The 12,413-nt window shown below is 34.2% G+C and overlaps 1 protein-coding gene across 4 annotated transcripts in view; it reads left to right on the top strand.

The window, feature by feature from the left end:
* Positions 1-12,413, top strand: part of LOC136026295 (QRFP-like peptide receptor) — a 223,260-nt gene that overhangs the window by 186,502 nt on the left and 24,345 nt on the right. The window contains exon 8 of one of the 4 annotated variants that reach the window (XM_065702729.1): positions 11,376-11,399. The exons of the other annotated variants lie outside the window; for them this stretch is intronic. Within the exon in view, the coding sequence (XP_065558801.1) occupies positions 11,376-11,399 (24 nt within the window). The remainder of the gene's footprint in view (positions 1-11,375; positions 11,400-12,413) is intronic. 4 annotated transcript variants of the gene reach the window in all.

Genomic DNA, 12,413 nt, shown 5'->3' on the forward strand with positions numbered 1-12,413 from the left:
AAGCATTCCTGGCAACCGTTAAAAGACGATCAGAAGATTTTTTTTGAAGATTTGATTTTATGTCTAACATGGTCAGTCCGTAATAATTTTCTATCATTTAGTTTTAGAAGATCATTTATATTAACCGATCATAACAAGGGAGATAATATTCCACCTTGAGGACATGATCGCTCTGAAATGCACGAATATTCAGCCTTATACGTAACAACTCCATCTGAAAAGTAACTATAAATTAAATTTAAAAGCCCATGAGGGCACAATTTTACTTTTAACTTTCTCAGTATCCCAGGGTGCCAAGCGGCGTCAAATGCGTCTTTTATATATAAAAAAAAACATGCATAACTTAAAAATTTGTTTTCCGCATGTTCTCCTCCACCGCGGCAACAATACTATCAAATGCATCAATAGTACTTTTACCACTACGGAAGCCAAACTCTGGGGGTGAAAGCCAACTATTTTCAGTGCTAATCGCACTCATTCTATTGGCAATGGCACGCTTATATATTTTACCAAGATTTGAGAGTAAGCTAATCGGACGATATGAGGCTGGATTCCCGGCATTATTTTTACCATTTTTTTTAACCATTATATTTGCATTTCTCCAACTTTTCGGGAAATATGAAATTTTTAAGCAACTATTCACTAACTTTACCAAACTAGGAGCAAGGGAATCGATATTTTAAGTAGTACTAACTTTACAATTCCATCTGTGCCTGGGCCTTCGATGGTTTTGAACCTTTTATTATTTCTTTTATTTTGATCAAATAGACTTGGGTAACACCTGATGTGCTATTAGTTGAAAAATCTGCAAGTTCTGCTCCAATTTCGCTATAGTAATTACTACCAGTTGAATGATTATCCTTTAAAAACCACTTATTTAGCATTACCTCCCCGCCTTCCGTCACGGAGTTAGTCTTACTGCCGTCATCTTTTGTTACGTGTAGTGGCTGAACAATGGCATTACTATTTTTACAAATTCTGTGGATTGTATGCTTTTCAAAAAAAAAATTATGGAAAGTCTTACACACATATGGGAAAATGAATGAAAAACTTCTCCCTAGCTTCAAATTAAACTTGTTGTTGAATACAAATTGAACAAACCGAAAATTTTTTTGTAGCCATAATTTTCATATTTTTTCATCTGTAAGGCCAGGGTCACTGGCCTTACAGGCTCCAGGTCAGTAGATTTTTCGTTGACTGGGGCTAGATCAACCCACTCAAACAGGGCCCTGTACAGCCCATTGCTGTTTACCTAGTTCAGGTAGATAAATTCATAATCAGAGTACGTGGGAGCCTGACTTGATTGCCTTTTGCAAAACCAAAAAAAAAACAAGAGGGAAACGCCATGATGTAGAAAATACGGAACAAAATTACTGTAATTCTGCTATTTATGTTTTTTGTTTTTTTTTTTTTTTTTAGAAAGAGTGCTTTGATTGTAAGTGCTGGAGAAATAAAAATTTCTTCCATAACCCCAAATATACTACAGTAATTTTTTAAGTTAGTCCATAAAAACATCACGACGATGAAAAGAGGAACTTTAGAGTTTATTAAACTATCCATTAAAAAGAGTATTTCTCCCATACTTTAAATTTTTGTTTTTATGTAAGTCAGAGAAAACAAGTTACCCTGTAGCTTCTTTGTATGCTTTTCAAAATATTTTTATGAATTTTTTTTTTGAAACTATTAGTTAAAGGATCGAACAAAACTGTCTATTGAAACTTTTTCTATTGAAATTTTTTTTTTGAAGTTAAAGGATCGAAGAAAACTGTCTCTAAAATATAAATTTTTCTTCTCAATATATATCACCCAAAGTACCGTCTTTCCAAGGCCATTAATGGAAAATGTTTTACATATATATGGGAAAATAAATGAAAAACTTCTCCCTAGCTTCAAGTCAAACTTTTTGTTGAATACAAATGGAACAAACCGAATTTTCTTCAAACAGCTATGTATAATTTTTTTAATAATAAATTTGTTATTAAAGAAAGCTAACAAGAATTAACTACGAGACAAAAACATTCCAAAATTCACCAAATAGTTTTGTGAAATGAAGTAGCCAACTGAATTTTACTGGATTGGGTTTTATTGATTGAATCTCAGCCCAATTCAGACTTCATGATGAATTTAAAAGTCTTTGCCCCAAGATTAGTGAATTTCAAGTGAATTGTATCCTTAGTTTTGTTATTACATCTTTCAGATACTAAGCTTATTTGGCTTTGTGAAAGCAAGGGGAGAGGGTATTTCTTCCAATTTAATCTTCAGCTATTTTTCTTGTCATGATGAAGTCGCTTTTAAATGTTTATTGTTATTATTATTATTTTCGGCAGTGAATTTACTCTGGGGATGTGATAAAATAAAGATAAATAAATAAAATAAAAAATAAATAAAAAATAAATAAAAAATAAAGATAAATAAAGATAATAAATGTGATTTATTTATAAAAATAAAATAAAATGTCCATGTTATTTTTTCACTTCTTCTTGGGGACTAACAAGACATAGCTAAAAACCATAAGGTGCAAAAATACCCCCCCACCCTACAATAATAAAATTAATTGCCCAACGCTAAAAAAGATAAAACAAACAAAAAACTATGCGATATCTCATGGCCATTCTTTATTGGGTGAATGGTCTACAATAACGGCTCTTCTTTATGGACTTAATGCATGTTTAGAGACAAATGGTGCACTATGCGTTTGTAAGGCCTCTGTTACTGGGGTGCTGTGTTAATACCCTTTCAATAATTCTCACCAGAAACTACTACCAAAGAATAAATACAACACAAAACAGAAATAGAAATTAAAATAAATAATCACATCAAACATATAGATAATGGATACTGATATAGATGTATTAATAAAGCCAAAAACAAGAAAACATTAAAATTAATGCACAAATCAAGCTTAAAAGAAACAAAAAGTACTAAAAAAATGAATTTGGCTACTGCCCCCTGTCCCCTAAACGTAAACCTTCTACAGGCTACGGCCTCATTTGTGTTCCATTGATTATAGGTGTTGTGTTCCATTGAATTGATTGTATGACTGTGTTCCACTTGAATTGATAATTCACGAGTATGTATCAGAGGCGTTACTCACCTCTCTCGATCTTACTGATTCTTTAAACTCTTTTATTGGTGAGTTTGGCGTGAGCCATTGTCAGGTGTGGTGTAGAAAACATTTCATTGGGGTAATCTGGATACACATAATTTGATTGAGTTCAATATCCCTCTGAACATTCGGGAAAGTTCAAACTTATACCCAAGCGTCCCTGAGACACTTCAAATGTGCTTTTTGACAACCTGGATGTCAATTGTCTTTTGATTTATTTGAACATTCTCTGAAAATTTATTACCCTTGCCGTTTCTAAGATTTTGCACACAGAATTTTGATGATCATGATGCATATATTATCCTTTCATTTACTTCCTGTCATTTAGTTATACTCCTCAATCTTCCCTGAAAGCTTCAGCTAAATAATATTAGCCGATTTTTAAGTATTGCGGATAAGCCCTTTTGACAACCAGGATGCACATAGTGTCTTTTAGATTGGTCTAACACTCCCTTAGTATTCCTTGAAGCTTGAAAGTCTTGGTATCGATAGCCATTCCTGGGATGAACACTTGTACACCCAGATAAGCCCTTTTGACAAGCTGGATCAGTGTCTTTTGATTTAGTGTAATATCTCCTCGAAATTCTCTGATAGTTTAAATTAATATCCTTAGCAGTTTATGATTTGTAGCAGATGCATCTCTTTGACTGCATGGATGCTCATAGAATCTTTTGATTTGATTCACCCCCCCCCCCTAAATTCTCTGAAATTCTTAATTTATTAACCTCAGTTATACTGCGATATTGCGAATAAGCCATTTCGTCAAGCTGGATTTACTTTAATCCTTTTTATTTACTTCAATAGTAGTAGTAGCAGTAGTAGTAATAGTAGTGGTAGTAGTAGTATTAGTATTAGTAGTAGTAGTAGTAGCAGTAGTAGTAGTAGTAGTAGTAGTAGTAGTAGTAGTAGTAGTAGTAGTAATAGTAGTAGTAGTAGTAGTAGTAGTAGTAGTAGTAGTAGTAGTAGTAGTAGTAGTAGTAGTAATGTCAGAAGTAGTAGTAGTAGTGGCAATAGAAGTATAAAGTGGTAGTAGTGACACAGATGCCGTTGTAGTCGGAATAGTACTAGCAGTAGTCACAGTTACAACTAGTCGCAGTCACAGGGACAAGCAGTGGCAGCTGCAAGTTGTTCAAATCCCAGTCGTAAGTCACAGTGGCAAGTAGTCATCGTCCCAGTTCCAAGTAGTGAAAGTCGCAAGTAGTTTCTGTCGTAACTACTCGTATTCACATGTAGACCTAGTCACAGTCACAAATAGCTACATTCCCAAGTAATTGTAGTCACAGTCATAAGTAGTCGCAGTCACAGTAGTAGTAGTAGTAGCAGAAGCAACTAAAGTTTCAGTTTTTGTCCTTAGCCATTTCTAAGATATTAAATAAAAAAATAAGTTTTCTAAATGAAAGTAAGGAGCGACATTAAAACTTAAAACGAACAGAAATTACTCCGTATATGAAAGGGGCTTTTCCTTCTCAACGCCCCGCTCTTTACGCTAAAGTTTGACTTTTTCTCTTAACTCTACATTTTAAAACAGTAAATAACTTTAGCGTAAAGAGCGGGGCGTTGAGAAGGAAAAGCCCCTTTCATATATAGAGTAATTTCTGTTCGTTTTAAGTTTTAATGTCGCTCCTTACTTTCATTTAAAAAACTTGTTTTTTTTTTATTTAATTTCTGAACGTTTTTGAATCAATGCATGTTTTGATTTTGGCTCTCCGCAGAGGAATAATTAAAACGAAACGTGTATGTTTATTTTTTTTGGCTAAATGGCTTTCTCATAATTTTGATCGAATGATTTTGAGAAAAAAAGAGCGGGAGAGGAAGCCTAGTTGCCCTCCGATTTTCGGTTAATTAAAAAGCCAACTAGAACTTTTTTTTTTTTGCGAATCTTTTTATAAGTAAAAGATATACATAACTTATAAATTAGCTTACGTAAAGAACTTTTGTATTCTCATGTTTTTATTACATATATGAGGGGGTTCGCCCCCTCGTCAGTACCTCGCTCTTTACACTAAAGCTTAAATTTTGTCCCAATTCATTAAGAATGACCCCTGAATCATAAAAGCCGCAGAATAAATAGTTGAAATTACTAAAAATACTTTAGCGTAAAGAGCGAGGTATTAGGAGGAGGTGAGCCCCTCATATGGGTAATAATTTCTGTTCGTTTTAAGTTTTAATGCTGCTGCTTACTTCCAGCTGAAAAAAAACTTCTTCATATTTATTTTTTCATTGTTTTTTTAAGTAATGCTAGTAAATCCTGCGCTCCCTTCATGGAAATTTTCTTCCCCCATGACAAATTCCTCGATGGAAAGTTCCCCCAGCATATCCTCTCTTCTCAACCCCTGCCTCCAACCAAAAAATCATCCTGAAAACGCCTCTACACTTCCCAATAACCATTACTATATGTAAGCTCTGGTCGAAGCTTTGAACTTGTAACCCCTCCCACGGGGACCGTGGGGGAGTAAGTCGTCCCCAAAGATATAGTTATAATGTTTTTCGACTACGATGAATAAAATGGATATCTCAGAATTTTGATCCGTTGACTTTGGTAAAATAATTAGCGTGGGAGGGGGCCTAGGTGCCCTCCAATTTTTTTAGTAACTTAAAAAGGGCACTAGAACTTTTCATTTCCGTTAGAATAAGCCCTCTCGCAACATTCTAGGACAACTGGGTCGATACGATCACCCCTGGGAAAAAAAAACAAAAAAAAAAACCAAAAAAACAAACAAACAAATAAACACGCATCCGTGATCTGCCTTCTGGCAAAAAATATAAAATTCCACATTTTTGTAGATAGGAGCTTGAAACTTCTACAGTAGGTTTCTCTGATACGCTGAATCTGATGGTGGGATTTTCGTTAAGGTTCTATGACTTTTAGGGGGTGTTTCCCCCTATTTTCTAAAATAAAGCAAATTTTCTCAGGCTCGTAACTTTTGATGCGTAAGACTAAACTAGATGAAACTTATATATTTAAAACCAGCATTAAAATGCGATTCTTTTGATGTAGCTATTGGTACCATTTTTTAGAGTTTTGGTTACTATTGAGCCGGGTCGCTCCTTACTACAGTTCGTTACCACGAACTGTTTGATTGCAGATACACTCTTTTGATAATATGGCTGCACATAGTGTATTTTGATTAGTATCTTAAGTTTAGGGGGGCATATCATCAACGGAGGCAGAGTTATTGGCCCTCTTGACAATTTAAAAAAAAAGATCCATGTAAATATTTTCATCGAATCTCTTTGGGGGTTGAGGGGAAGGGTAACCAAGAAGTGATTGAGAGTAGGGATGGTTGCCCCCAGTCAATTTTGAGTCTTGAAATGGCACTATAAACTTTTCATTCTCAGTCTAACAAGCCACCTCCAAAGTTTTTATCACCACATCTTGGTCTAGGGGAGAAAAACAAACTGAACTTTACTTAGGCATCGCTTTCTGCGCTTCTCTATGCAAATCAAAAACGCATGACTGTATCTACTTTTGATCCTTTTAAGCGTACTTTTATCCAGCTGAAAATAAAATAAATATCTGAAGATCTGTGTTTTTGTTCATTTTGTATGAATAGCATTAGGTTTTCAGGATGGATATATCTCTGTATGGGTGCATACTTCTCAATCGATAGCATTTTGTTCTTCCTACAAATTTTTGTCCACAAAAACTATTTTGCGCCACAAATGGCTAAAACTTATGGCTAAAATTGTCACTTTGCTGAGCTATAATATCTATCTTTGCTCAAAACGCATAGTAATATTTTTAAGTTTTCTTTTGAATAAGTTTGCTTCTGATATTCTTTGACCGGGGGCTCGATACATTCACACAAGGAAAAAAATACGTGATCATGACCGTTCTTCTTCGGAAACATGCGTGCTATCGTATACTTATGGGTGGAGCGTGAAGCCTGTGCTTCAGAGTTCTCAGTCATATTATTTAACAGTTTCATTTTTTATAAGGATTGTGATCCTTTTTCGGGTGTGTCCCCCCCCCCCGTTTCTAAAACAACGCAAGTTTTAATATTGTAATAAATTTTGATAAATAATCTTAAACTATTAGTTTTTATATGTTTTGGTTTGAAAATGAAAAATAAATCTTTTTCATGCATATAGTGGTATAAAAATTACTTTTTTCTATTTGTATGACTATTGGTTTTAGTCACTCTTTGCTTATATTCACTTTTGCGAACTGTTTGATTATCTCCCCATGTCCAGATACACATATTGATGTTCCAAAGAAATCATTGCAAGTAATCATATTGTTAATATTATGCGCAATCTTTGGTCATCCATCAGCGCAAAAAAAATACTTTTACAGAGCTGATCGAAAATACAAAATTCGTCATATATGTTAAATCACCAGTAAATTCATTGCATTTATAAAGGTCTTTCATCTTCCATCAGTTTATTTTCTAAGAGCTCGCTTGAAATGTTACCTCCCCCAGTTTGTCTTATATCATTATTTCGAAGAATTTTCCAAAAATAGGATGCAACAATTGATGACATTTACGAACTAATTTTTGCTCGCTACGGTTTTGTTAAAACATTACGGAGCATGTCACTCATCAACCTTCTGATCAAGAAAAAATTCACTTAAGACTTTTGATTAAGACTCAACTGTACAGGACTTTCGATCCGTAAAGCGAATGTTTTGCTATAATATAATGTTCTATGGAAGAAAAATATTTATTTTCCTTTCTTTTATCATTAGGACACGAAAAATGTAAAGTATAGCCCTCCCCCTCAATCAGAAGTTAATAAATTTTCTTTATAGTGAAAGTCAAGAGTGCAGAGGCGTAAATTCACGAAAGTTTAAGGGGTGGAGAATGTACTTTCCAAACGTTAGCGGGGTTTCAAATTTGTCTTTTTGTCATCTGTTCAATTAAAACAACAAAAAGCATTTTTTCAAATGGGAATCGCCCTCCCAAAAAATATTCTTCCGCAGTCTAAGGCGGAAGGGGGAGGGGCATATTCTTATGCAAGAGTGGCGTAGAATCCAAAACAGACAAAAATTATCCTATAATAGAGAGAACTACGTTCTCCCTCAACTACGACTACTACTACCGATAAGTCACCGCAGCACCAAGTTACTTGAGGCCAAAAGAGCTATGCACACTCCTCTTTCACCCCAAGATATTAAAGGCCGCCATCTTTACACACTCCCAGGAAGTTCCCGATTTCCTTGAAGCTTACCTTACGATATCATCCCTTCCAACCAAGGATAATCTGCTTTTCGTTTAGTCCTAGACTGCTAGCCAAAAGGCAATCTTTGGCAATCGGTCAGGCTTTATCCGTATAACATTCTTCATTCATCTCAACCTCTCTCTCATTATAGTCTCAGAAAACATACCTGAGCCCCACCTTTCATGCAGCCTACTGTTTTAAATACGGTCTGTCAGTCCGGTACACAGAGCCGTTTTTCAGAGTGGCCATACTTCAGAAAGATGCTTGACTTTTCACATCACTGTAACTTACAATATTCTATCCTTGGTTTGCACTTATCTTTCTATTCTTCTAAACCTTTTTTCAACTGTGAAAACACACCCTGGGCCTAGGAAATTCTACTTTTAACATCTTCACTGCATCCACGGTCTTTACTAATAACGCTACCTAGGTAAGTGAAGCTGTCTACTTGATTAATCTTTTCGTTACACAACGTCACCTTTTCATCTTCACTTGTTCCTAGCTTTAGGGACTTCTGTTTTTTTAAATAAAGCCAAAAAATCCTGCACACCCCTTATGGAAATTCTCTTCCTTCATGATAAATTCCTCCATGAAACGATCTTCACACGTAAACTCCACCAAATGATCCAACCCCCCCCCACAACGCGAAAAAATCCCCCTGAAAACGTCTGTATACCTCCCAGTAACTATTATTATATGTAAACAAGGGTCAAAATTTGTAAATCGCAGCCCCTCCCCTGGGGAGTGTGGGGGATTAAGTCTTCCCCAAAGATATAGTTATTAGGTTTTTCGACTGGAAACCTTGGGAAAAAATGAGCGTGGGAGGGGGCCTAGGTGCCCACCAATTTGTTTGGTCAATTAAAAAGGGCACTATAACTTTTAATTTCAGTTAGAGTGAGCCCCATACGACATTCTAGGACCACTGGGTCAATACGATCACCCCTGGGAAAAAAACAACAAATAAACACACATCCGTGATCCACATCACGAATATAAAATTCCACATTTTTGTAGATCAGAGCTTAAAACTTCTACAGTAGGGTTTTCTGACACGCTAAATCGGATGGTGTGATTTTTATTAAGATTATATGACTTTTGGGAGGTGTCTCTCCTATTTTCTAAAATAAGGCAAATTTTCTCAGGCTCGTAACTTTTGAAGGGTCATACTAAACTTGATGAAACTTATATATTGAAAATCAGCATAAAAATAAAATTCGTTTGATTCAACTATTGGTATCAAAATTCCGTTTTTCAGAGTTTCAGTTACTATTGAGCATGATCGCTCCTTACTACAGTTCGTTATTACGAACTGTTTGACCATTGACACAATTGAACTAGTTTACGTTTTACAACAAAATAATCAGTAATGTTAACTGTCTTATCATCATGCGAATTCCTTGTTAATTTATGGACAATTTAATAACGAAATACTCTGTAAGTTATAAGTAGATCACTTTACCAACAAAATTGCAGAAGTGTGTATCCATTACTGTTCTTTTCCTATGCCAAACTTACCTATGCTAGGTTACCGGCAATCCCTATCTCTACTGACCTGGACAGTAAATTATCCTAATAAAATAACTACATTTCTACCTGGGACCCTGTCCATTTGCCCTGTAGCTATAATCGAAATTCATCAGAGTCACTACAACCTTTGTTAGATGGTTCTACTGCGGCGTGTACTAGTGTAACTGATACCCTGCACTTTTTAGCAACTAGTATTCTATTATTAATACCTTCCCAACCTAAACAAGACTTAGTAGCTTCTTTATTCGTCAGGAACCCTACTCCCTGTCTATGTACCCCATCCTTCATGCCTGAGTAAATAATTTGCATATCACCTGATTTAGATTTTTAATAATAGGATATGAATTTTTGAAACTCCTAATATGGTCAGTTCAAATGGTCTGAATTCGTCAGTCAAAAGTTCGATACGATAGTTATTTTTTGACATTATAACATCACAAGTTATAATTTTCATTTTCTTTATATCATTGAAATTATTTTGGCCTCAGAAAAATCAATGGTCCCAGAACCGGTGCTATCGGGGAATAAAACATCTTCTCAAGTCTACACAGAAGCACTTAAAATGGCTTAGAATCCAACATCAGGAAGTCCCTGGGGACCTCCAGTTGGTTGGTGGCTTTGTGTAATTCTGGGCCCATCTTAGTCATAACAAGATTTTCAGCACTTGGTGATGCTCTTTTATCAACAAGAGTTGAAATCCTGTACAGAAAATCTCAATTCTGCTACCTCCAAACTATTAGGCTATATAGTAATTCCTACAAATATTATGGGACTATGAAAGGCAGCCCATAGCAGAAAAATTAGGTAGGAAGAGTCAGCAACGGGTTTCAGGAAGGGGCTCTCCCTCAACCACCCAGCTAAAGTAAGATTAGTGCATTTTGAAAAATTTTAGACTGCCATATATGTAGCATATAAATTTTATTTACCGATTGTCTTTGAAAAAAAAACTAAATTCCCTTACAATGTTGCATGGTCATGCCAATTTTTTTTTACTTTTTATCATGTTTTCTCTTTGCTAAAGCATCCATACTTAAAGCATTGAGAAAAAATTCACATTTCAGGCAAAGGAAGTGGAGATTCTGGAGGGCAGGAGTTTTATTTTGAAAATGACCATATTTGCAAATACGCAAAATTGTACATGATTCTAAACTGTAAATAGCTTCAGTTAATTCTTTAATATTATGTAATTTAATATTAAAGCATAACAATAACGCTTAAATTGTTGTTCTAAGCTCTTAATATTCTTTTACTCTTCAGTTACTTAGGCCAATAATCCCAGCATTTGTAAATGCATATATATAGTATATATTACAAGAAGCCATAGTACACGTTACTGAGCCACTAATGATCCTACAGGAAATACTCTAGGGAGGACTACTGAGAAATGACTGCACTAAACCTTTAATAACTGGAGGGTTGCATGAATAATTTTTTATAGTCTTGAAACAGAAATATAAAATAAATTAATACTTAAAGAATAAGTTACTTTCAATTACTTTTTGTTAGTCTGTTTCCAGGGCAAATACGTTTTTCTTTCCAATACATTTTTAATTTAATGATTAAATCTTTATTCTTTTAGCATCCACGATAACATGAAACATAGGTACGTATTCTAACCTATTCTAACGATTACATGTTCATAACACATACTTATCCTAAACATTTATTACACAAAAATATTTATTAAATTACGTATTTATTACAAATATTTTCAATTCGGAAATAGCTGCTCGGTTTTTCAATAGCATTTCTACCACACTGCCTCTCCATTTAAAATTGACATCAAAGTTTATTAATAATCGGTAAAAATATCTAAGATAGTAAGAACAATTAATTAAAAAATGATAATAAAAGTCCAAATATTTTAGCTTTACAACTAGAGGCCTTTATCAACGGGTAAAAATAGAAAAAAAATAGCTTAAATAAAACAGGAAAGTCCCCACAGAAAACCCACAGATGCTATACAAAAACATAAAAGAAAAAAGAAAGTAAACTCACATTTAAAAAAAAAACCTTTTTCATAACACAAGGTACAAAGCAGGATGTCTGCTATATACGAGCTTGCGTATATTTCTGACTTAATCTTCTGATAAGGGACTATTTAAGTAAATAGTCCCATATTCAGATTAATTCAAGCACATACATGCAATTATAAATAGCTGACATATTTTGTATTATTAAATACTTTATTTAAGCTATTTTATTATACATTTTTTTCTGTTTATAAAAGGCTTCCAGCTTTAAAGCCGAAATAAACAAGTTTTACAATTTTTTTTTTTTACTATTTTCTTATTTCTCACTATATTAAAAAATTTGACTTGTTATTAAAGGATTTTTTGTTATTGTTATTAGTAGATTTTCTAAAAGATTGTTTGGTAGTATTTTTTGCGAGAAGACTACAAAATGTAAATAATTAAATCTCACATAATAATATTCTTCCGTTTATCTAGCTGACAATAAAACACGTCGTGTCATCTAACTATCCGAACAAGATTGCGCGATAAAAATATTCAAGTTAACGTACTAATCTATCATTTTGCAAGCGAGTATTACATATTTTCTTTCAATTTTGCAGAAATTCATACCCCCTATCTTCATCCTTAAGCTGAAAAAAAAA

This window comes from Artemia franciscana, chromosome 1 (assembly GCF_032884065.1).
Source record: "Artemia franciscana chromosome 1, ASM3288406v1, whole genome shotgun sequence".
Lineage (NCBI taxonomy): Eukaryota > Metazoa > Arthropoda > Branchiopoda > Anostraca > Artemiidae > Artemia > Artemia franciscana.